Genomic DNA, 25,584 nt, shown 5'->3' on the forward strand with positions numbered 1-25,584 from the left:
TGACTCTGTCAGTGATCAGACCGTCTGTACGTCTCGGGGACTACGTTTAAAAAGGCTTTGTTGGGACTTCGTCATGTGCTTTTCATCAGGAGCTCTGAAGTGATGCCAGGATCGTTAGCTTCAGACTCCTGACTGTATAGAAAAATACCAGTAGGTCTGTCACCTCCCCTACCTTCATGGCCGGCTGCCATATTAAATATTTCACATCAACATGAACGGTTCCTCCACTCTGGCCTGTTGGCTCTGGGTTAAACAAGGAGAGCTGCTGTAGCTGTTTGGGTTTTCTCAGTGACGTGAGGACGGAGGTGAGCCGGTCCTGCAGGAGATTTTTAGGATGAATGCCGTCTGAACTTCTTCATCTGGCTGATTCATAGTAACTGACTTCTCCAAACAAACAGCTGAGGCGGCCATGTTGACCTATTTCGATTAGGGCGGCACATTTAATCGAAATTTCACTCTTCGTCTTTGGTGTCGTTATTTTCAAATTCTCTCTTTTTCAGCAGTGACGGTTCTACCTTTGTGGACTAGTTGCTAAAGATAATATCCCCATACAGTGTGTGTCTATAATACTCTACTGAAGTCTGAATAAAGCTGACTTTACTTCAAACGATGGATGAAGCCAACGAAGGCTTATCCTGTCATTTCATTCCTAGAAAATTAGTAAAACCAAACTAGGAGCAACTAGCGTCTCACAGGCAATTAAAAAAGTCCAGAATCCTTAATGACTCTCCTGACTTAAGGTGGTACAAGTTACCATCAGAGTCGGTCAGAACTGTGTTATTATTTCCTCCTTAATTGGAAAGCAGAGAAAAGAGAAACAGAGCAGATGCTTTGCAACATCCAACCAACATTATGTGCTTAGTGTTCTGCATGATGTGCAGTCTGACGAGGCACAATAATCTTTACATTTGAAGTAGAAACGAGAAATACCTCCCAAGAATGGAAAAGCTTACAGGAGCTGCTCCTCAGAGGTTCACGTTTTACACTATTCATTTTTCCATTCAGTGGTGGTATTTTCTGCTGAGCTCAGCTGGAACGGCGCCGAGTCAGACGGTCCAAATATTCCCCGGTTTGGCAGTCGGACAAACCGAAATGGGAGCCGGTCTGTGTTCTGGTTGCAACGCATCTTCTCTGTGAGGAAACCATATTTTCCAATCCATCAGAGATCTGGTTAAATGATCATCTCATCAAAAAGAAGCCTGTCGAGCTCTCCCATGTTCATTTTTTCAAGGTGATTCATGAATTCAAAAATGTCTGAAAGTAAATTTATCATTTGTTTTTTTCCGACCAGCAGTTTAAAACTCCCACAAAACTGAATTACACATCACAAGCAATACGGCTCCCTCTCTTCTTCACTGGTTAACCTCCTATAGGTTTGTTTTTAGTTTGTTGTCTTGTTTGGTGGGGTCGTTTTGTGATGTGATCTTTATTTTATTTAATTTAATTATCTATCGATCCATTTTATTCTCATCTTATGCCATATTTTGCGTTCTCTGTTTTATGTGGTTAGCATCTATCTTTCCGTTATTATTGACTACTGTTTGGAAGTCTGGACATGGTTGAAATATAATCTTTCCTGGTTAGATAAGGTTACTAAAAAAGAATTACAAAATTGAAAAGCGTGAACAATACATCATCAAGACGTCGGAACGTTTTTGATCTCGCCAGTAGTGAGCGAGCTGCCTGATCACCATGACAGAGTTTCTTGTCTCGATGTTTTTTTAATCAGACATCAATACTGAATCAGAAATCACAGCAGAGGGTAAACACACTTAAATGTTGGTGAATTTCAACAGTGAGCCAAGCCATTAAAATTTGAGCTTTAGTCCATCTACCTCACATTTCAAAAGTCCACTGTTAGCTCTCATGATCTAAAAGTCCATTGTTAGGTCCCATGATCTACAAGTCTACTGTTAGCTCCCATGATCTAAAAGTCCATTGTTAGGTCCCATGATCTACAAGTCTACTGTTGGCTCCCATGATGTAAAGGTCCACTGTTAGCTCCCATGATCTAAAGGTCCACTGTTAGCTCCCATGATCTACAAGTCTACTGTTAGCTCCCATGATCTACAAGTCTACTGTTAGCTCCCGTGATCTACAAGTCCACTGTTAGCTCCCATGATCTACAAGTCTACTGTTAGCTCCCATGATCTACAAGTCTACTGTTAGCTCCCATGATCTACAAGTCCACTGTTAGCTCCCATGATCTACAAGTCTACTGTTAGCTCCCATGATCTACAAGTCCATTGTTAGCTCCCATGATCTACAAGTCTACTGTTAGCTCATATGATCTACAAGTCTACTGTTAGCTCCCATGATCTACAAGTCTACTGTTAGCTCCCATGATCTAAAAGTCCACTGTTAGCTCCCATGATCTAAAGGTCCACTGTTAGCTCCCATGATCTACAAGTCTACTGTTAGCTCCCATGATCTACAAGTCCACTGTTAGCTCCCATGATCTACAAGTCTACTGTTAGCTCATATGATCTACAAGTCTACTGTTAGCTCCCATGATCTACAAGTCCACTGTTAGCTCCATGATCTAAAAGTCCACTGTTGGCTCCCATGATCTACAAGTCTACTGTTAGCTCCCATGATCTACAAGTCCACTGTTGGCTCCCATGATCTACAAGTCTACTGTTAGCTCCCATGATCTAAAAGTCCACTGTTGGCTCCCATGATCTAAAGGTCCACTGTTAGCTCCCATGATCTACAAGTCCACTGTTAGCTCCATGATCTAAAAGTCCACTGTTAGCTCCCATGATCTACAAGTCCACTGTTAGCTCCCATGATCTACAAGTCCACTGTTAGCTCCATAATCTACAAGTCTACTGTTAGCTCCCATGATCTACAAGTCCACTGTTGGCTCCATGATCTAAAAGTCCACTGTTGGCTCCATGATCTAAAAGTCCACTGTTGGCTCCATGATCTAAAAGTCCACTGTTGGCTCCCATGATCTCCTGTTAAAACCTCAGGCTCAGTTCCTCATTAGCTTAGCTTCTTAGCTCTGCTGAAACAATACCGTGTTATGAGCCAGATTCTCAGTTGAAAGCTACAATTTTCTAATTAGATCCTGATGTAAACTTGCTTTGTGTGCACTGTGAGAAGACACAGGCTTTGTTCTACATTGTAAGGAGCACTGAGCCAACAGTTTATCCTATTGTGTTATGTTGCCTGGATACTGTTGTCCAAAAAGTCAAAGAAGCAACCTTTAAAAATGCTGAGCGCTTAGTTTTGAGCAGTACGTTTGTCGTGCCGTCATCTTCACTTCTGGAGGATCTTCCATGAAACCCTCATATTTCTCAGCTGACTGGTCTGCCACAGAAAGATTTAATGCGGTAGCTTCAATAGTCCAGAGGGGGAAATTGGTTTGTGGTATAGTGAAGAAATGTATGGCGTAATTGTTGGAATTACAGTATTCAAACTGCAAATTAAATGCCGGAGATTATTTCCTGATGGAGGATGGTGTGCGTTCCTCACGAGAGGCGGTCAGGACGTCTCTTCTCTCTCTGGATCTCGTACTTTACAACACATCAGACGTCTGTGGAGCAGCCGGAGCTTGTTGTGTTCTTATGTTGAGAAGAATTTCCTACGTTCTGAGCCTTCAAAAATGCCGGCAAGTCACCGAGGCGACTCGCAGGGCGGCGGTGCCAAGGATTTGCCTCAGCACTGTTGTTGCTTTAGTGCCACAGGAACAATTTGTTGCCAGGAAACATTTTATTAGAGCTGTTAGGGGGTCACAACTCTGCGTGTTACCTGCTGCTCGGAGTGTTTCCCAGCCAGGCTGCACAACAGACCAGTGTTCACCATCCTCCACCATCAGTCCCCATGATGATGGTTATGAATATTGGGCATAAGCTCATGAGACCTCACAATGTGGGCTTACAATATTGGTAGAATAGTAACATCATGAATAGAGGATTTTTTTTACTTTTAGCCAAACCTGTGTCCGTGTCTATATTTAAACGTCTTGGTGTAGTTCAACAAGCCCTCGATGTTTCCATCAATCAGTAGTTTCTTGCAGAGTAAAGTGTTTCATTTTGCATTTTGGGAACTGGCAGTCTGAACTAATTTGCTCTGTGAATGTACGTTAAAGAAGAAAACAATAACTTTAGAACTGATGCTGTTGAAAAGTGATTTACTCAAAAGTAAAGAACACAGCGGAAGCTAAAAAGACGTGCTGTGATGAAAACTGTTTCATAGGATTATATAATTTGGTATTAAATATAGTATAAATACAGATGGTGTTCAATTTGTACACTACGGATGAAAATTAATCAGTGGTTCCCCATAAAAAAACTTTTAACGATGAATTTTATTTGTATATGAATTGTTTTGTTTTGTTTTACCTAAAAATAAAGTGGGTTTAGATCTGTGGTTCTCAACATTTGTGACTTGTGACCCGTTAAAATGAAGCAATGCCAACTTGTGACCTATTGTCAGTGTGTGTGTGTATATATATATATAGATCTATATCTATATCTATCTATCTATCTATCTATCTATCTATCTATCTATAGGTATATATATCTATAGGTAATGACCATGTCAACTAAAAAGTTACTTTAAGAGGACTGAAAAGGATTATTATTAACATGAAGAAATAAGTAAAGATCATAAATGCAAAAATCTTTTTCCTGCTTTCATTTCATTTATATCATCTTGTGACCAAAACTACAAAGTTATAATAAACCAGATTCATGCTGAAAGAATTCCTCCTGTTGTTGCTGAATGAAGGTCCAACCTCGTACTAGATATTTGTACCTGTTGATGAAATATCTTCTCAGTACATAAAGCCTGATTATGAGTCATAGCACAACCTGAGGAGCACTGAGGAGGTTATGTGACTAATGACTATTAGATTGTTCCTTCATGGCTTTGCTTTGTGAGGCTGATGAACGCAGCAGCTGTTCATGTTGGCAGGCGAGAAGAATTTTCTCTTTTCAACAGGAAAACTTTTGATCTTTGAGCTTCGGCTCAAAGTTTTCCATCTGAAGTACGATGAGATGACGACTGCCGGCACTTAGAAAGTGACCAGACAGTGCTTTTTTATTGCTTTTCTATTGCTTTTCTATTGCTTTTCTACTATTAGATTTATGATTGTCTGCACATAATTATCTAATGTGTCCTCTTTCCTTTTACCAAAGAGGGAGCTGAGGTTTTTGTCCTCCTCACATTTTAGCTTTTCTTTTCCAATCGTCCGTTCCATCTGTCTGCTACTGAAGTAAATGATCCTAAACCTCAGGCTTTCAGAGGAAAATATTAGGATAAAGTTGGCTTTCAGCTCTGATAATAACAGCTCTCACTGAATGTGTACAGCATGTGGGTAGAGGACATTTTATCACGACTCGTTCTTTAATAGTCAACGCGTCTCCGCCTCGTCCCCGAGCCCTGAGGTGATAATTTGATAACATAAAAGTAGAGGATTGTTCTCCTCAACGTACTGGATGTGCTGACGCTGAAGGGGCTCTGGAAATCCTGACTTGGAATATAATCTAGCTTCTTGTTTGTATATGTGACTCCTCATAGGTTAAGTATTTGCGTTCAGTGTCAACATCCGTCTAATCCTTAAAAAAACGTACCTCAACGTGTTCTACAGTGTTCCAGATGGAAACATGAGGCTTATGAAGCCTCGTTCCAGACCTCTGAATCACCCTTCAGACTCTTTTCATCACTTAAAATACGTCTGGTTCCAGATCGGTTGGCTTTATGGAATTTACTGTGGAGACGATTCATAAACCGTTCTAAACAACAATGGTCCCACAATCAACAGTTTGTCAAGTTATATTAGTAGGTACAGCAGTGATTGAATCAACATTGTTCTATGAACTATAATATAGCTCATGGCTGCTATGATAGGAGGTCTGATATACTTCAGAATGGACTCAGACAGCAGCGGATGCAGTTATTTACTATATCAACAAGAAGAACCGTGTGTGTACTGCCGTGCATGTAGTCCATGGTCATACATTTTAGGTGCAGACATGAGCAGCACATTTTCACAAAGTCACAATCTGATAAATCGTCCGAAAATACCTTTTCAGGAATATAAAGTGTGTAATACTATAGATCTGTTTCAGTTCCCTTTAGGGGTCATTCCTTTGTTCCCCCAACCCCTTATCATTCCCAAATAGTCACATACAGATGTTTGTTTAGGACCCGTTGGCATCACTTAGGTTTAGGCAACAACACTACTTGGTAAGGTTTAGGAAAAGATCGTGGTTTGGGTTGAAATAACAATTTATTTTACTGCAACCTGAGAGTGAGAACAGGCTGGGTCCCCAGCTCTCTGTAGCACGTAATGGTACCCCAGCTCTATCTGCTTAATATGACATGGGCTGTTTTGTGAACATAGCATGTAGTTAAACAAAGGTTCCTGAGAAAATGAGCCCTGACAACATGAACGCTTTTGAAAAATTAGCTGAATGTATGTACAGAATAATGGACCCTGACCCTGGAATCATGGGACCTTCATTATGTTTCTCCACCATTTTTAGACTGTAAAATGTCCGGCTCACTACATACTGTATCTTGGTCATATTTATACTTAAGAAGATTAACACCAGTTATTGGTTAAAAGGCTTTCATTTAATTTATGTCACAGGGACCCTCGTGAGCCTTCACGGCCACAAGAGTTGACTACCAGTGCTGTTATTATCATAATTATCTTTTCCATAGAACTTAGTGAATGTAGGTGGGATTTCATCAATCAGGCAGTAATGTGAACATTGTGAAGTTTATTTGAATTCTCCATCGTAACATCATGTTAACCTGCAGTATATGATTGTTGACACAGTAAATACACATTTTGTCATATAATTTCTGCATGTTGGCCAGCCAAAAGCAAAGTGAAGGGCAGATGTGTTACAGCTCTTAACTGTAACTGAAATATGAAATGGGCACACTGTACCTCTAGTCAATGCTATTCAAAGCAAACGGTACAATCTGAAAGTACTACAAGAGCATTTAATCCACTCATACATAAAGGATTCACTCTCCCAACCTGCAGAAGCCTTCTTATAGTCACTGTCAGCACTGATGTTGAGTTATTGATGCATTATACTCCAGTTAGTCAGGTTGATAGTTAAAGCATGAACATAGACGTGTATAGTATGATTAAATAATGGTTCTGTGTTGAGGAACACTGAGGACATCATGAAAAGAAAACTTTGAAATGTACTTTCTGGAACCAGTGGTCCACAAAACTTTACCCATCTCTATGAAAGTCTATAGAAAACAAAGCAACTACATTTAATAGTCTCCTATTCAATAATGAAACAAGGTGAAATAGAAGTTAACTAGATGAAACTGCATTATAAATATGAACGTGGCCAAACATCACTCTGTATCTCCTGTGGGAGAAATAAATCATAACTTCCTTTACCATACCTAAAAAAAACTCCTGTGTCAACAATAAATGTGGTTAAACTGCACCAGAGGAAGTGACTGAGAAAGAAAGTAAAAGATGGAGGAAAGATCATTACCTCTTCTGTATCTTTATGTGTCGGAGGGATGAGCTTTCCGACAGCACTCACTTCATCTTTAACACAACGAGCTCAGAGGATGTGTCACTCGTGTGATCACACTCCTCCGTTCCATGTCGGAGTTTATGAAAGAAGGCATTGGAAGAAACGGAGCTGAGAAATGGAACATGAAGGTGGCGAGCTTGTTAAAAAAATAATGTTGTTGGGCTTGTGGTCTCATTTCATCAAATTCCTTCCATTTATGAGCGCTTTTATTTTTTTACTGTGTAAGGGGGCAGAGTTCTTTCCATTTTAGAAGGGTTTAACATTTTACTAAAGGAGACAGATGTGTTTGATTTTGAGTGTGTTCTGTCATCTTCATAACAGGTGAAGGTGGGCCAGGAAACATACCAGACCTAAAGCTGTGTAGGCCAAAGAAGAAGAACATCGTAGAGGAACAATACATTCCAATAAGCCAAATTACATCAGCTGTGTTTCAACAGGACAATTTCTTTTTCCCATGTTCAACCTGTAGATCACGTGAGAGCCTTTTTTCTAAGCAATTTCTCATCATTTTGGGTGTCGTTTCAATAACATACAGCATCAGAGGAAGCTAGGGAAGGGAATGTTTTCACTGCTCTTTGCACATCAAAACCTTTGTGTTTCTGAAGGATTACACGAGTGTCTTTAGTTTGTAGTTTTGCGTGGTCACTTGGTTTTCTGTGGTTTTAGGACCACACTGGAGGAGGAGCGCACGCAGGAGAAGGCTGTCGGTGAAATCTTCTGGGGGTCCATGTAGTTGTTTTCCAGCCTCAGGGCCACCATGGTGGAGTCCCCGCTGTGATTTGGGTCACAGATGCTTTCGTCTGGGACACTCCTGAAATCGGGATGCAGTTAGATGCAGCTTTAGTAGATATAACGAAAAGTTTAACGAATGTCCAATTTTCATTATCAATACATTTGACGATTATTTTCTTAATTAATCTTTAGGTCTATAAAATGTCAGAAATACATTTTAAAAATGCCATCACAGTTTCCTAAAGCCCACTGTCCAAAATCCAAAGAGATTCCGTGAACTTTTATCACATAAAGCAGCCGATCAATTGAAACGATGAAATGAGGTAATGTTTGGCTGTATTTTTCTCGAAAAATTAGATTTATTGATTATCATAATTATAGTTAATTGTTTCAGTTCTATTCGACTACTGCAGTAACAAATGAATTGTAAAATCAGAATCATAATTTTCATTTTATCATAACAATGTTTCATGTTCTCTCTGGTGTAGAGCTTCACTGCGTTTGTTCACACGTTTCAGGAACAACATTTGTTAGTAATTTCATTTAGGAATATCTCCAAAATGAGACCACTGAAAGGCTGAAATTGTGGTTTGGTTAATGGTCGCTATAGATTATAACAGTTATCATTTTTACCACGTTACCTAAATCACAGTGAATTCAGGATGCTGCATCCAATCTTGGCAGTGAAGATGGAGCGCGGTGTGGAGTTTAAATAGTTTTACGGGTGTTTAATTGATATGTAACTTTTCTGTGAAAGCGCGCTGCCGCCTGGACTAAATGTTCGTCGTACTTGGAGCTGAGAGTGAGTAATGAGGTGGTTCAGCATGACTCTCAGGTGGAAACATGCTTCAACTTGTTTTGTTTCTTGTCGTCAAGACAGTGCTCCGTTCAGTGAACTTTGTCTGGTGGGCTGAAGTGACTCAGTCATCTGGTCTGGATTGAGTTTAGACTTTTTTCTTCTTTCTTTGAGCTCTGTCTTTACTACCTGGTTTTATTGTTTCTGTCGGCAGCTTCTGCTACTTAAATTAACAACAAAGTCATTTTGTTTGTAGTTTGAGTAAGAAACAATCTCTATTTCCATAATAAAGACGTACCGATAACTAACAGGACCCTCGACCCTGATGTTTGGTGACCCTGGCTTCATACCTGATGTTGTTGTCGTTGAGTCTGAGGAAGTGTAAGTTGGTCATCTCGTTGATGCCAGACGGGACAGAGATCAGCTGGTTGTGATCCAGACACAGCTCCACCATGGACTGGTACGAGCCGAAGAACGACTCCGGCTCGATGGCCTCCCCGTCCAGTTTGTTGTACGAGAGGTAGAGGTACTCGATGCCAGGGTCCATGTGGGCGAAGACGAAACCTGTGGAGGTATTGGAAGGAGACAATGTATCTATGGGAGACCATGAAGCTGTTTTTGGAGAGTCACTTACGATTATTTTGATCATTATTATGTCTAATAATAATAATTCTAATTATAATTATGTGTATAAAATCTCATAATTAAACTCTAATGCTCTGTTCCGTAGGTGAATGAAGTAAAGGGTTGTGGGACAGACAACGATGGTGCGGTGAATATTGTTATTGATTTTCTTTCACATTTTCGTGAATATGAGATACAAAGGCCGACAGAGAATCCAGGTCCTCCTGGAGCTGGATCAAGCCAGTCAGATCCTCAGAATGAAGCTCTTGTGCTCTCCTTTAGTCGTCTTTGATACTTCATTATCCTGCCTGTCATATTTTCCCATTTCTGCCAAACAATGAGAAATCTTCTCATCATCTTCATCAAGCCCTGCTGCTGATCCCTCAAAGTATCTGGAACTTGGTTTAGTTTCACATCCTGAGCAGTTTCCAAATTTAGTTCCAGGAACCCTTTTTCTCAAGGGACGTGGAAAAGAGTGGAAACAAAATCAGAACCAGAGGATATGAATACTTCAATAGGTCCCTGCATTTGAAAAGGGTTATACGTATTTATTGTCTAGCAGCTGTTACGTGATGTCCAGACTGGCTAGAAACTATAACACCCTCATAATCAATTTAGAGCTCTTTACATGCTGGAGATGTTTTTGTTTTTTTTCAACCAGTTAAAGCCCTCCCATCTGTGAGGAGTCATGTTTGTCAGCCAGGTGTCACTCCTACCAGGTATCCTCTCTATGTTGTTTCCCACCAGCACCAGGTGGACCAGAGATTTGGGCAGGTATGATGGAACCAGGTAAAGGTCATTATGTGAAAGGTCGATGGACTCCAGATTTCTGCAGAGGAGGAGGAAGATGAGGGGAGGAAGGATTTGGAAGGAAATGGAAATGAGAACTTTAAAGAAGTTTTTGACAGTTCTTGATGGCAGCTGATCAGAGAAATACGGAACAGAAATGAGAAACAATCCACTGAGGTTCTGTCAAAATACTCTTCAAAACAAATGTTCCTGTACTCTTTGAAACAAGCAGTAATACATCAGGACAGGGAACATACAACACACATGACGGTATGGTAGAGAAATAATAAATATCTGTGTTGGTGACAGTCAAAATGAGGATTAAATAGCTAGTAAATCCCTGGGACCCTGGAGAATGGAGGGTGTTATTAACAGGTGTCTTTCTGTCGGACCTGTGGTTGAACCAGGTCAGCGGGGCGATCCTGGTCTCGTCCAGCCTGTTGTGTCTCAAAGAAACCACGTTCAGACTGTGGGTCTGATTGAAAGCTGTCTCTGAGATCTCCTCAATCAGGTTGTTCTCCAAGTACAGCTCCTAAACAATGGAGGAAAAGAAATAAAATAATGGTTGACATCAACGGATCAGAAAGCAAAATGCTTTGATTGGTGGAAAATTGTGGAAAGTTACTTGAGTTTAGTGTCAGAGCCACAGTAGGATCCCATGACATGTTTTCTAGTTTTTAATGAGCTATGAGTCTGTCATTAAAATGTTGTGTTAACTGAGTGCTTTTGGTTCAGAGGTCTTGGCAGGCAAGTTTGTGGTTTGTTGGGAGTGTTTCGGGTTAAATGCAGAATCCACCCTAAAAATAAATTGTTTGTTCTACCTAAATTCTTAAAGTAGCAGTTTGTAAGATTTAGTGACATCTAGTGGTGAGGTTGCAGATTGCAGCCAACTGAATACCTCCCTGCTCACCTCTCACTTTCCAAACATGTTGGAGAACTTCTATCTTCTTAAAAAATCACTTGGTTAATCAAAGGTGAAAGTTTCTGATAAATCCTGGAATCCAGGAGCTCATTAGCAAAGAACAAATGTTGAAGGTAGATCATGATCTTCAGGACATACCTAAGAAAATGTGTGGGCTTTTGGATTTGCAGAGTGTAGAAGCTCTCTAAGTTCATAACATGAGGTTGGTTTAAAGGTGGATTTAAAGCAGCAGCAGGCTGCTGGTGTTTGCAGTGTTTGTGGTTAACCAGAGGCCATAATTACAAGTCGGGTGGTGGACTGGTTTCCCACAGGTAGAAGCAGAGTTTACTCAAGAGTTTTAAACATCAGAGCCAGAAAAAAAAATACTGATGAATCAGCAAATCTACATTCCTGACTGACTGCAGCCAGCTGCTCAGAAGGACTTCAATAATGTGACTGAGTGCCTGAAACTTATTACATTTATTGAGCTTTACTTCAAGTATTGGACCTGTTTCTGCCAACTGTAGAAACATATTGAACCATTGAGGATTGAACCATGATGACTAGTTACGTCTCAGTCAGTTTTCTATTAGCACCATTACACCAAAGCAGCAGTTGGCCGTTGGTTTTTTGAACCCAGTAGATTTCATTAAAGCCAGAGCACTTTGTCCTGGACTGGCTATGTGAGGTATCCCAGTGTTGGGAATGAAAATGTGAGCGCTGGAGAGATACAGAAGTTATGTCATCAGCTATTACTTCATACCAGCAGGGAAATGGGAAGGCCTTGTGGTATGGTGCGGAAGTGGTTCCTGCCCAGTCGGAGGTAGGAGAGCTGGATGAGGGGAGCGAAGGCCAGAGGATCTAAATTCCCCTCACTCAGCAGATTTCCCTCTAGCTCTAGAATGACCAGGCTGCTCAGATCTGAAAGATAATAAAAAAACAAACAGATAAACGTCACTGTGAACTGGAGATGTGTCTCGGAATTCTCATTTTCTTAACAAAACAATGCACTTACAGTAAAAAATAGACTATTTGTGAATTATGTAATGCAAAAGATAATTATTGTTCATTGGAGAAGAAGACGATCGACATCGTTCTACGACATGTTACGTCCCAGACAGACGTCGTCTCATTGGTTGGGTATTGAAAGATCTCCGACAACTTTTTGTGTATTCTGTGACATTATAGCTGACGTCGGTATGGAGGTGCATTGTGGGAAACTGTGGCCGTCACCTTGGAAGCTGTTTTCATGGATTCTTCTCAGTCGGTTCTCGTTGATCTTCAGTTCCTGAAGGGTCGGGGGAAGGTCAGCGGGCACGGCTTCTAGAAGGTTCCCGTCCAAGTACAGGCGGCTTAGCATCTTCAGACCCTGACACACACACACACACACACACACACGTGTACTGGTGATATTGGTAGTCGACTGCACCCCCTTCATACCACAAATATGAATTCCTTAGCTTTCAGTCAATGCCCATTTAAAAAATCTAATTTTTACCAGTCTACGTTTATCATGAAGTACGTTTAAAAACACAAACATATTTGTATTCCTTACTGGTCTTGATGGTCTATTTGACACTTAAGGTCTTTGAGAATATTGTCACCATTATATCACAGAAATGTTCCCATATTTAGTTTCCCTCTGGTTGATTGCGTTACTTAACCTTCACGCTTTGGTCGCCTCGAATAACTAGAATTGCTTTACAGGCAGATGATTGGGGAACAAAAGTTAGGTTTTATTCTGAAGGGCTGCAGTGGTTTAGTGTCTTACTTTGAAGGCTTTGGCATCAATGCTGTTAGAGGTGAGTTTGTTTTTCTTAAGGTTGATCCATTCCAGGTTTGGGATGCCGTTGAAGGCTGCTGCTGGGATGCTGCTGATGTTGTTGCCTGCAGTCAGAAGAGTTTCAGTCAGTTCACACGGAGAGCAGGAGAATGATACATTGGAATAAATGATACATTGCATCATTTATTCCACAATGTATAATATTGGGTTCAAATCATTTATTTGGTTGATTAAATGCCAGAATTTGCAAAGTCTGACAACACTTGTACTAAATATTTAGTCTCTCCTCGCTCTAATGTATAGAAAGTACAGGTGGCAGCTTTACATTTTTAGCTTGTGAGGTTGTGTCAGTTCTATATAATTCATATTTATGCTCTAAGGTCATAATTGGCTTTCATCAGATGAATGTGCTCCCTAAGAAGCTTAAGTCAGTTTACAAGGTAAAAGATGCACCTTCATAAGTGGATTGTGTGTTTTTGTTGTCCAACAGAGTGAAGCTTGATCAGCTGATCGTGTCAAATCAGTTTCTGGAGTCAGTCTGGTTTTGTTCTTTTCATGGGATTTGTTGATAATAAATAAACTTCATAGTTCTGAATTAGTTTTTTTGAAGCAAGTAGCAAATGAAAAATACGCTGTGCAAAAGGCTGCAACTCATCAGAATTACACAAAAAAGATTTTTTGTAGTTTTAACTTTAGTTTCACATTTATAATTTGATTCAGATAAGATATGGCGCTGACCCTCATAGTAGTGACGTACGCTGTGTTAAAGTGATAAAGATTTGTTGCTCTACTTTCTCCTCATCCTGTTGAAGGAGCTGACTTACCTTCCAGACTCAGAGACTTGAGCTCAGGGATGGACAGAGGAGGGAAGTATGTGAGTTTGGCGTTATCACATGTCAGAGTGACATCAGAGATTTCGCAGCCTGGAGGAAGGCCTCCTCTGTTCTCTACCACCACCTCCCTCTCCTCCTCCTCCTCCTCCTCCTCCTCCTCTTCTGCCTCCTCCACTGCTGCTTCCATCTCCTTCAGCTCGGCCTCCGTCGCAGCAGGAGGTCGTGGTATCGGTGCAGGGAGGAGGTCTGGTTCTTCAGGTTCTTTTGGGGGCATCTCAAACACGTCTCCTCTCAGCCACACCTCCTCCTCTACCTTTTCCTGCTCCTCCTCTTCCTCCTCGACCAGAGCCAGTAGTTCATCCCTCAGCAGCTCCTCCTGTCTCCACCTTTCCTCCTCTAGCTTCCTTTCCTTCTCCCTTGCTTCTCTCTCTGCTGCCTCCTTCCGCCTCCTGTCTTCCTCATCCTGTCTCCTCCTCTCCTCTTCTTCCCTCCTCCTCTCCTCCTCCTCCAGATGCCTCCTCCACTCCTCCTCCTCCTTCTCCACCTGCAGCCTCAGCGCCTTCTCCTCCCCCCTCCTCTTCCCCTCCACTATCTTTCTTTGTTTCTCCGCCTGCTCCTTCCTCTGCTTCCTCCTCTTCTTCCTCGCCTCGTCCTTCTTCCTCAGGCGTTCCTCCTCCTCGCGGTGCTCCTCTTCCTCCCGCCAGAGGATACGCTGGATCTCCTCCTGGGTCAGCGGGGTCACGGGCTCGCCGGGGTCGTTGGGAACTGGGGAGTCACCAGAAAGGTCAAGGCTGTCAGGGTCTTGGGTGGGTGTAGGTTGGGCCGGGGCAGCCAATCAGAGCGCAGGAGGTGGTCAAGAGGAAAGTTGACAAGGATAGAAGGAAGGAAGGAAGGAAGAAAGGGATAGAAATAGGAGAAGAAGAAGGGGAGGAAAAGATAAAGACACTAAAAGAGAAGTTACAGGATGGAGGTGGACAGACAGACAGACAGACAGACAGACGGCTGTGTGTTAGTGTTGCAGTCAGACAGGTACAAGACCAGCTTGTTGTAGCTACAGAGCAGACGGCTGCTGTAGACCAGTCTGGACCAGATCCCAGTGGACTGCTCTGGTTTGACCACAGTCAGGTAAAGTTGGTCGTTTTGTATTCGCCAATGTTGCCGCCAGCTGATACTGAATTTATATTCAATTATTTGTTGTTTTTCCAGTTGTATTTGGCATTGGAATGATATTTGAGTGTAAATAATGTAGACCAACCTTAGCTCACTTGTCTAACACTTAATGCTGTTTTATAGTCATAAAAGTGAAAGATGTCCTCCGACATTCTTCTGAGCATAAAACAGCTTTTAGAGTTTTTTCCTCCACACAGAGCAGACGTAGTTTTCAAACAGTGCACTTATACCGATACGTACATGTTTCTATGGTTAATGCAGTCATGTTACTACTATATCCATCTACACACAGTGATAAGTCACAGACACAATGCTGCTGCTCCACCTCCATACATGCACAGTGACGGTGCAGTGTATGACTGTGAGCAACGAGTTAGTTACTGTCAATTCAGCTCCTGCAGTTTCAGATAGACTCAGACTCCAGTCTTCATTTTAAACTAGATTGAATTGACAGTAAGGTGAAACTGATCCTGGACAAAACAACATGTGGTATCTCCCAATATACAGACATGTTAACACTTTCACAACATGTGAGTTGAACCGACCCAAAATGTGCTAATCACATTTTTTAAAGCCATGATGGGAACAGGAAGCAACATGCTGAGGCCTCAGAGATGGAAACTGTTTAATTTCATTTATGACAGGAGACGTGTGACAAGAAATGTAACGTCCATCATGAAGAGTTTCATCCACTATTTGATCAAATTAACCTGTAGAACTAACGGTAGAACTGATTGTGACACCTGAAAGGCTTCATATATTGATCCTGATTGTCAGAACCGTTGCTCATCTCTGTTGCCTCTTGATGTTGCACCATGGCGTTGCCACATGTTGTGTTTCTACCTGACTCCATGCAGACGGGGCAGCACTCCCCAGCAGGGGTGAAGGGGAAATGGCAGTGCATTGTGGGACAGGTGATCTCGTCACAAACCATCCGCCCTCCGGTACACAGACAAGTCACACAGGGCTTTGGAGACCAGACGGCCTGGTCGAACATGGTCAGACCCTGGAACACACACTGGTCCTGCTTACCTGAAACAACAGACACGTCACAGTCACTTCAGTCGTTCAATATAGTTTTAAAATCTTTATGAGCTGGACTCACAGTGGGCTGAGTATGAAGGGAGTAAAAGTCATATACTGCCATACTGACAGTTGGTGAAAACAGTTTTCTTTTATAATAGATCGGCTAATTGGTTTACAAAACCAATTTCCAGTTGTCGCACACAGTCTCCTGTCAGCAGATACCCAACTTTGAAGTATAATGTGTTATATTTTACTATATATATATATATATATAATAAAAGAAAAAATAAATGTACAAAGTCTGCAACCAGTCACATGATCCAGAATTAAACTGTGGACGCTGTTGTTGTTGCATGGAGTGCTGTTTAAATACCAGGACTACCACCAGCTGCCATTTTTGTTTGGGTTAAGAAAACATATTTTTTTATTATTGTATCAACTGCGAAGCTTCGACCGAAGCCGGAGAAGTTAACTTAATGCTTGATGTGTTAAAAAAAAAGTTGATTTAAAACCAACATCTCATCTCATCGTGTTTTCTGGCCTTTGTTGACGGAAGAGGAAGAGGATGTTCCCATTCTTTTTTCCACCGAGGGAGCAGCTGTCAATGGGCACGACCGCAGCCGGCGTAATTGAATCAGTGAACAAACAGTAAATGTGGGCAGTGATTCAGCGGTCTAGAACAAAACAAACCCAAACCTGTGGGGGGTCACATGCTGACCCTCGTCATCCTGCTGGAGTAATTGCTGTGTGTGTCTAGTCAAATCTAAAGCCTGTACTTTACCATCAGAACCAGACAAAGCAGTGGTTTGTAGCGTTTCCACTCCTCCCTCTGCATTAACTCCACCTTTCAACATCAGGACGAAGCTGTGACTGGCAGTGAGTCAGTAGAAAACACTGTAAACCACTATGATACGGCAGGAAGAAGCAGTCTGTGTCTGTGCTGTCTGTCATCTATCCGTTCTAATGGTATGCTCTTTGTTACGGCCATAGAAGCACAGGTAGTTAAGAGGCTCAGGTTATTTCTCTTAAATACTGTCTCTCCTATCTCTAGAGCAGTGTCGCTGTCACCCTGTCATCTCTGCTGGAGCACTCATACTTTAGAGCTTTTCTTTTCTGCCTAAAATATGATCCAGCTGTCGTTGAATATCTTTATTTGTCTGGTAAATTGCAGGGTTTTGTTTAAATGATACAGCAACCATCAGACTCTGCTGTAGCACCATTGTTCTCTGGTGTTCACTGCATATGTTCACGTGTTTTACTAGCAGTCAAACAGTTAGTTGTTTCAGCGATTCACAAAAAATGATTGCAGCTCCTCCAATGAATTTCTGTGTTTTATAAAATCATTATGAACTTAATGTCTTTCCTTTTTGGACTATTGAACAGACAAAACAAGACGTTTGAAGATGCCACTCATCTTGAGTAACCTAAAAGTACTAAAAGTTGAAAAAAATGATGTAAATATCATATAATTCAAGTGAATGATGATTAAGATGAGAGGCACAATGCACCAGAGTTACAGAGGACGTACGGTCACTTTTTAAATCATTATCAGTACCTCACAATATTCAGAGATGATGGAAACACGTGATGTGTGATGTAACTTGTTCTGCAGCTGACTGGGTTTATGATCATCCACCACTCAAAATGTAGTAGGTTGACCTAGAAACTACTATAACCAACATCAAGTCTTAACTTTCACACTTAGGTGTCCTGTAACGTTGACGGCTTTATCTCAAATAAGGTGCTGGAAGTATCAAAAAAAAGCTCAAACTGGTAGAACAGATATTTACACACAGAGAACACTTTATATTTAGCTTTCGGTCTGAAGGACCTTCATCAGAGCACACATGGTTATCATGTCGGTCTGAAATCTGTAACTTTCTGTCTGTGAACTGCCGTCTGATCCGTTCGGTTGTCATCACAGTCAGATCTGCTTGTCTGAACACATGAGGCATGTTTCTCAGATTCCAAACAACAGCAAAAAACAGAACCAAAGAAATCACCCTGCAGCTCCCAACAACAGACGGCCACCAGCACCACCTTCCCTTCTAATTACATATTGATGACTTTATTGTTTTAGACTGTAGGGCTTTTACGTGGCTTTGAGGTCAGTCTTTAAAGCCTCCGTACTCATCTCTGTGTGGGACTTGTTCTCTGTCGAGCTCTTTTCCCACAGATGGTTTTCTCTTCTGTTCGTGAGCTGTAATAAAAGTTAGCTTCATTACGAAGCCTCAGAGCTGAGCTGTTCTCACACCCTGTTTGATTAAGATGTGCTGTTTCACGTCAGCTAAAGGTTTTTATTTGTTGTATTAAAATGATATAGATTATTAAGATCATATGGTGTCAGATGTTCTTCATGTTCAGGCTGGTTTTGTGGATTTGGAGCTTTTTTTTCCTAAATTAAAATGGGCTTTTATAGGATAATTTTTGGATTGATTTCCAGTTGACGAACAAAAGATTTGAAGATGTCACCTCGGACTGGGAAATTGTGAAGGACATCTAGCTTTGCAAAAGCATCCTAATATTAAATTGTAATTGATATGTCAGAGCATCTGTAGTAGTCTCACTGACCTGGGTTAAGGTTGTTTGTTTCTAGTCTCACTGAATTCCTAACGTTAGGTTACTGGTCTCACTGACCTGGGTTAAGGTTGAGTTACTGGTCTCACTGACCTGGGTTAAGGCAGAGCTACTGGTCTCACTGACCTGGGTTAACGTTGAGTTACTGGTCTCACTGACCTGGGTTAAGGCAGAGCTACTGGTCTCACTGACCTGGGATAACGTTGTAGCTGGAGTGCTGTTCTTGTAGGTTCTTGTAGGGCTTCATGATCAGTGTCTTTCCTTGGTTCTCTCCAGGCTCCACCGGCATGCTGGGACCAGGAACCAGTCTGATCTTTAGAGGTCTGGAGCGCCCCACTCTGGCTCGCCCAGGACCTGCAACACATGTTCATATTAATTTGTTCATTCGAAAAGACAACTTGCTGTCTACCAGCCAGATGTTGATCTCACTGAATTCTTCCCTTGGGACTGACTTTAGTGTATCCGCGTTCTTATCAGTGGCATATGAAAATAATCCTTCAGCACAAACAGATTCCAGATAGTCCCATAAAACCAGCAGGGGGCCATAGAGGCTCCCCTGTGGGATTCCACATGTTGTAGGTTGTTCTGCTGTTGGTTCTGGGGTCATTTAAAGTTTTTTCATCAGAAAACAAGACTGCAGTTCTAATTGTGACGGCCAGAAAAACATTAGAAGATGTTAGGACAGAACTCAAACATGGTGACCCCACGATACGCTCAGGATTTATGAGACTAACTGCACCCAGTAGCTGGTAAATTACATACATTGCTCCAACGTTATCTGCTGCTAAAACTGCAATGTCTCCTTTTTACTTACGTCTACCAATGTTTAATGAACAAGATGCAACAGACAGTAAATCAGACTTTTCAATCTTTTTTTAGGCTTGCATTTTCTCCTCTTTCCAGTCTTTGTCCTTGAGATTAAACTAATAACAGTCTTCTCATCTGTAAAATCCTCTTGTTAGCCATTGTTCAGTCACATATCAGTGGTTTTCTTTAAGAGGCAGAGTCTCACCTGGTCCGTCCCTCTTCCTCTTCCCCCGGTGGATTTCCCCGTCCTGGTTGTGAGGTCTGTTCCTGGCCTGAGCGTTCGAGACGGTCACGACCACCAGCAGCCACAAACTGGCCGCCACCAGCCACCACCTCATCCCTGCAGAGCAGCACAGACTAGGTTCAGGTTGTCTTTCAGGAACCTTTACCTCCATTGAGGTCTTCACTGTCGATGGGTATCGATAGGACGTTATCTCTAGATCATGATACTAAAGCAATGCTTTTTTCAAAGCCTTACATTGAGAAATACAAACATCTTTTTCTACAAAACCCTTTTTCTTAATTTCATAAGATAATTTAATAAGATAATTTAATTCAAATTAAAAAAAAGCTTACACTTTTAGCAGATTTAGCAGATTTTAAATGTAGTTTAAACACGAGCCTCCGAACACTTTTTAATCCGCAGCATACTACTAATGCTCTGAAGATATTTTGGTCTACACCCAAACACGAAATGGGTTCAATACCCATCCTCAGACTTCACGGGTTCCTCAGCAGGATCCCAGCAGGTTAATGAGATGTACCAAAGACATAAGAAAAATATAAAACTGTTCATTCTACCAACAGCCATTCAGAAACGCTGGGGTAGCCAATGACAATAAACAGTCCAGGGTTTGAGTCCAAACAGGGGTTTTAAATTCGAGAAACAATGTTTTTTCTCATTTGAAATTAATTTAAATCCAGAATCATTATAGAAACCAGCAGCTAAAACAACTGGAACCAAACAGACGGATCATGTAGATAATTAAGACGGAGGTGTTTACCTGCAGCAGCTTCCTGGACAAAAGGAGCTGTCAGTGCTGTAGCTGGCCCTCATATAGCTGTCTGCTGGGGTCCTAATGGTCGGTTCCCTGTGTGTGTGTGTGTGTGTGTGTGTGTGTGTGTGTGTGTGTGTGTGTGTGTGTGTGTGTGTGTGTGTGTGTGTGTGTGTGTGTGTGTGTGTGTGTGTGTGTGTGTGTGTGTGTGTGTGTGTGTGTGTGTGTGTGTAATGACTAGTCTATACACAGCAGTCCTGTCATTATTAAAGCAGAGGCGTGACGCTAACAGACACCTTCACACACCTGATAGTTGCAGCAGATTGAACTACTTCTCTATATATCGGCCTCAATAACAATAATAAAATGTAGCTCTGCCCCAGTGCATGTTGGGAGCTGTTGTGTTTACTCGTAGGAGCTTCTGATTTGTTGGGACGGTGCCCAAAAGACGGATGTTTTTCTCAGGAGTTGGTGGAGACTCCAGAGCCAATAGAAGAGCCACTATTTATATTCAGGCTCTTTAGACCCAAACACAACAAACAGATGATAACAGGAGGCAGCTGTTTGTCAACAGAACTGAGCTTATTGAGGGTCACTCTCAGACCACATTTCTACCTGATCTGCACTCATCAAACTGTAATAACTGGGCCCAGATCAGTGCATGGTGCTGATATCAGCCTTTCATTATTACTGTAATCCAACTCCGGTTCCAGTTGTTACCAATTCTGTTTACATGTTTTGTTCTATTAAAAACCTGAATGAAGATACAAAATCTGAGGGGTGAAGGGGTGAGACACTATTAAGACGAACAAATGTTTGTCCCTCCATGACGTTGTGTGAGGTGATGGATACTTTATCAGTTATCTAAATAAACTAGTAAGAAGAACAGATGTGTTTCTTTGTCCGTCGCACTATATACCAGGTCACTAGCTCCAGGCCTAGGTTTTGCCTGAAATCCTCCCCTTGTTCACTCATTCACTACTCCCTTAAGAAGACAGTTTAGTCGGCAGTAAATTGAGATTTCTAAAACTTCCGAATCATTGTGTTTGTGCATCATCACTGAAAGGTGATTGTTAGCCGCACAAAACAAATTTTCACGTCTATAAAATGTGAAAAGTTCTATTGTCTGAGTTTTTTAGAACGCTATATGTTGTATAAATTTACTCTCAAGAGTTCAAACACTCAAACAAATGGGATGATGAGGGTAAATAGTGATGCATGGTAAGTTGAGAGATTTATTTACGAGTATCTACAGAGTTTAAACCCTTCGTTAGATTAAACGAGTCATTTGTTTGCATCCAAAAACTACAGCATGAAGTTTTTCCAGAGCAGCATTTTACACTTCATGATAAGACTCCGCCCACTCTCTCTCTCTCAACCATTCACTTTAATCATTCACTTTTTCTTTTAGATGAAAACCAAACTTCAGTCTGCAGCTCCACAGACTCTGAGCCCCTCCCCCCTCAACGAGAGAGAGAGAGAGAGAGAGAGAGAGAGAGAGAGAGAGAGAGAGAGAGAGACTGTATGTAGACGGAGGAAAAGGAAACCGGAGGGAGGGGAGAGAAATGGAAAGTATTCAGCAGTTCAGTTTCTGGATGAGCAGGAACAGACGGAGAGACTTCCAGCAGCAACAGCAGAGGATAAAAATAAACTGGAGGCAGTTAGTGTGAAGCTTAATGAAACCCAGGCAGCAATAGAGCTGAAGTTTTCCTCTGTTTGCTTCCCTCAGTATTCCTCGTATTATCTGGGCTTTGGGAAATTGTTAGAATTACTTCTGCACACCACCGACTTCCTTTAGACGTGTGCATGTTTATAAATGACATTTTCTTCACACTAGAGAAACGACTCCACACAGATTTGTCGTTGGTGTCGTTCTCCCTCCACAACTCCACCAGGTTCACCTTCACTGAGAGCTGGTTCAAACCAAACCAGAGTCTACGGACGATTACTTTCATTATCGTCTTTTTTATTGTTTAGTCTATAAAAGGTCCTGCTCCCCTTAAGTTAATGTGCAGTTTCGCTTCTGTTTCTTCAGCATCTGTAACACGATGTCTTCTCACACAGAGTCTCTCATGAGTCCCCTAAAAACATCAAATCTTTATGAGCTTAATGTTAAACGATTGAGTATCTGAAGTCAAACCGCGATCAGGAGCATCAAACCACTCGGTAGCTCTTCTTAGCTGCAGCATTGTGATCTTTATTTCTCTTCCATCCACAATGTGTGCTCCTCTCCTCAAACACTGAGTGACACTCTGGTCGTGTTGTTTTGTCCAACACCTTTGCTTGTTCAGTACTCTTATATGTTAAAATACTGGTTGTCCTGCTCTAAACCAATGCACGGTGCTTACTCTTGTGTTGGTTGTAGTCATGATCGACAGAACTGCAGCCAATCCCTAAAGAACCTGGAACTTTCATTTATTATCACCTCTGAACAAACGTAGTGTTCCAATATCCATACTACCGTACTACCGTACTACCGTACTATTTAGTATGTCCCAATACACAATACATCAAATGCAGTGTGCCAAAAATAGCAGGATGTCTTACTGCATCCGGTCACATATGCAGAATGCAAGCCAGCCTGCTTTTCTGGCTTTTCTGACCCACAATCTTTAGCGCAGAAGATATATGAACAAGAGGGTCACAGTTCAAGGTGCCATGTTATGATGATGTGTGTACGGCAGAATTAGCTTCATACTGCATGCAACAGTTCAGACAGCTGGAGTACTAAAAGTAAGAAAAAGTGTCCCAGCAGCTCGTCCCCAAATGAAGCAGAGAACAGTGGAAATGAAAGAAGAACTAGTACACCTGGTACACGTTACGACGAAGACTCCTCACGTCTTCTAAATGAAGCATGAAGTGTGTGTTCTGTTGCCCAACGAGAGACACTTTGTTACAAAAAGCTTCGGGTTGCGTGTGCGTTTGTGTCTCACATTTGGCGGTCGGTCGCAGTCGGTTTCAGTTTCTCGCAACAACTTTGAGCTGAACTTGGTCCACAGTCGGTCAGGGTGTGGACCAGGTTCAGGTGCAGAAGTCTTCTCCACTCTGAACCTGATTCAGCAATCTCATATTTTAGGGATACAAACTGATCAAAAGAAAACGCAACAGACTCTGTAAAGTGTAGCTCTGGTAAATGTGCTCCTTGTGGGAGTTGTATTGTAATGTCGCATGACATATTTATTTAAATAAATCCAGAACTCAGTCTGTATTTGTTTTGATAATTACTGAGAAATGTCTCTAAACCAGGAAACCAGGGCAACATACAGTGAAAACCAAGTTATTTTAGAGACAAAAAAGGTAAAACCTCTAATACAAATGTTCCACCACATTTAGTTAGCGCTCCCCAAATGTCCTCTGAGCTCATTGAACTTGATCGCTGAGCTGAGGGAAAGTTGAGGAATGTTGCATGAAAATCAGGAAGAGCACCGACATGTTCATATATGTTAAGAGTAAAACAATCTGGTTCCTTTAGATCCGATCTGGTTCAGGTCTGAAGGATGAGCCATTAGTAGTTCTGTTCAGAAGTCACAGATACAAACAATTTGTTTTTTTTTGTTTTTTTGTTTTGTACCTGTGATGAAGATCATCTACAGCAACTGAAACAACTGTTTACAAACCATCGCAAGAAAGACGGACAGACAGACAGACAGAGAGGGGAGGAGTTGAGGAGACAGACTAACGGACATTAACTCTACTTTACCAGCAGTATGAAGGCGGCTGCAAGACTTGAGGCCAAATTCTTCCACCCTCTTTTCTCCTCCTCTGGTTCTGCAGGAGCTCCAGGAGAGGTGTGTGTGTGTGTCGCTGTGTGATGATACTGTGTGTGTGTGTGTGTGTGTGTGTGATGATACTGTGTGTGTGTGTGTGTGTGTGTGTGTGTGTTTTGTGTCTCAGATCGTAGAGAAGTTGTGTGGAGCAGAGCAGGCTAATAGAGCTTTGAGGGGAAAGTCAGGATTTGTTCTTCAGCTGGGACAAAGAGAGAGAGAGAGAGAGACAGAGAGAGAGCGACAGAGAGAGAGGGAGTAATAAACAGACAGAGAGAGAGAGTGAGACAGGTCTGACATCTGTCTTTCTGTCTGAGGGAGGACACTGCCAACACGCTGCAGAGTATCAGAGGATGACAGTAAAGCGGACCAACAGGAGTTTAACATTCACATGTTGCACAGTGAAAACGAGGTTTGTGAAATATGAAACATGGAGGCTGGTTCACTGCTGCTGTGGATATAACAGTAAAAGTCTGTGAACGAGGTGAAGAAGAGGTGAAGGAGGTCAGAGGTCACACCAGACCAAACATCCCACTTCAACGTCGACTAGAAAGACTTCATGTGAGAAACTTTTCACAGATGAAGGAAAAGTCCTAAAGGCACCAAAACCCTCCTGAACGAAACAACAGTAAAAATCTGATTATAAAATAAGTGAATGTGATGATAAGAGGAGGAAAATATATTGACCATAACAAATGAACTAGTACAAATATTTCAGTAATTATTATAGCGACGGAGATTCAGTATTTTCCGTGGATGAATGACAGTAAGTTTGAAGCTGAACTTGCTGATAGTTCACGTTTAACTTGAGCTTGTTTCATTCCAGAGGTTTTAAATCTCAGATGTGATTCCTGAAAGATCAAAAAGTCCTGAAACTATTAGTGCACTTCATCAAGTTTTTGAAAATAAACATAAACAGACATGGGTCATTGAAAGTGCTTATTGTGTGCAAGAAAAGTATTTATAAAAGTTTTTAGGTTAATTAATTCATAATTGGACCTATAACATGTCATCAAAACTCCCCAGAGCCCAAAGTGAAGTCTTTAAATGTCCAAAACCCCAAATCTTGAGTTTACAAAGAGTTATGACAAAGAAAGGAAGCAGATCCTCACGTGGAGAAGATGTAAATAGTTCATGAGTTGCTTTATTGATTTCTTCTTTTACCAGAGTTGAGAGGATGAACAGATTGTAAAGCTCTCAGAAACATTTGTGATATTGGGCAACACACACAACATTCGATTAGAAAATGACTGGAACA

General features: G+C 41.6%; 2 protein-coding genes across 3 annotated transcripts in view; one reads left to right on the top strand and one right to left on the bottom strand.

Annotated features, from left to right (window-relative positions):
* The window catches only part of cenpp (centromere protein P), a 75,336-nt gene that overhangs the window by 47,413 nt on the left and 2,339 nt on the right, over positions 1-25,584 (top strand). The window lies entirely within an intron of this gene.
* On the bottom strand, positions 6,723-24,391 carry ecm2 (extracellular matrix protein 2, female organ and adipocyte specific). 2 transcript variants are annotated; one of them, XM_079185269.1, is made up of 11 exons: positions 24,263-24,391; positions 19,773-19,907; positions 18,953-19,114; positions 13,979-14,788; positions 13,143-13,258; positions 12,605-12,740; positions 12,135-12,292; positions 10,863-11,002; positions 10,398-10,510; positions 9,408-9,621; positions 6,723-8,340 (listed from the first exon to the last, which is right to left on the bottom strand). In XM_079185269.1, exons 2-11 carry the CDS (start codon positions 19,903-19,905, stop codon positions 8,172-8,174), a joined length of 2,151 nt encoding a protein of 716 aa, XP_079041395.1. In that variant the 5' UTR covers positions 19,906-19,907; positions 24,263-24,391; the 3' UTR covers positions 6,723-8,171. The 2 variants fall into 2 exon arrangements, with proteins under 2 accessions (XP_079041395.1, XP_079041396.1); XM_079185270.1 differs by lacking the exon at positions 24,263-24,391 and adding an exon at positions 20,572-20,665.

Source organism: Pholis gunnellus, assembly GCF_910591455.1.
Source record: "Pholis gunnellus genome assembly, chromosome: 3".
Classification (NCBI taxonomy): Eukaryota; Metazoa; Chordata; class Actinopteri; order Perciformes; family Pholidae; genus Pholis; species Pholis gunnellus.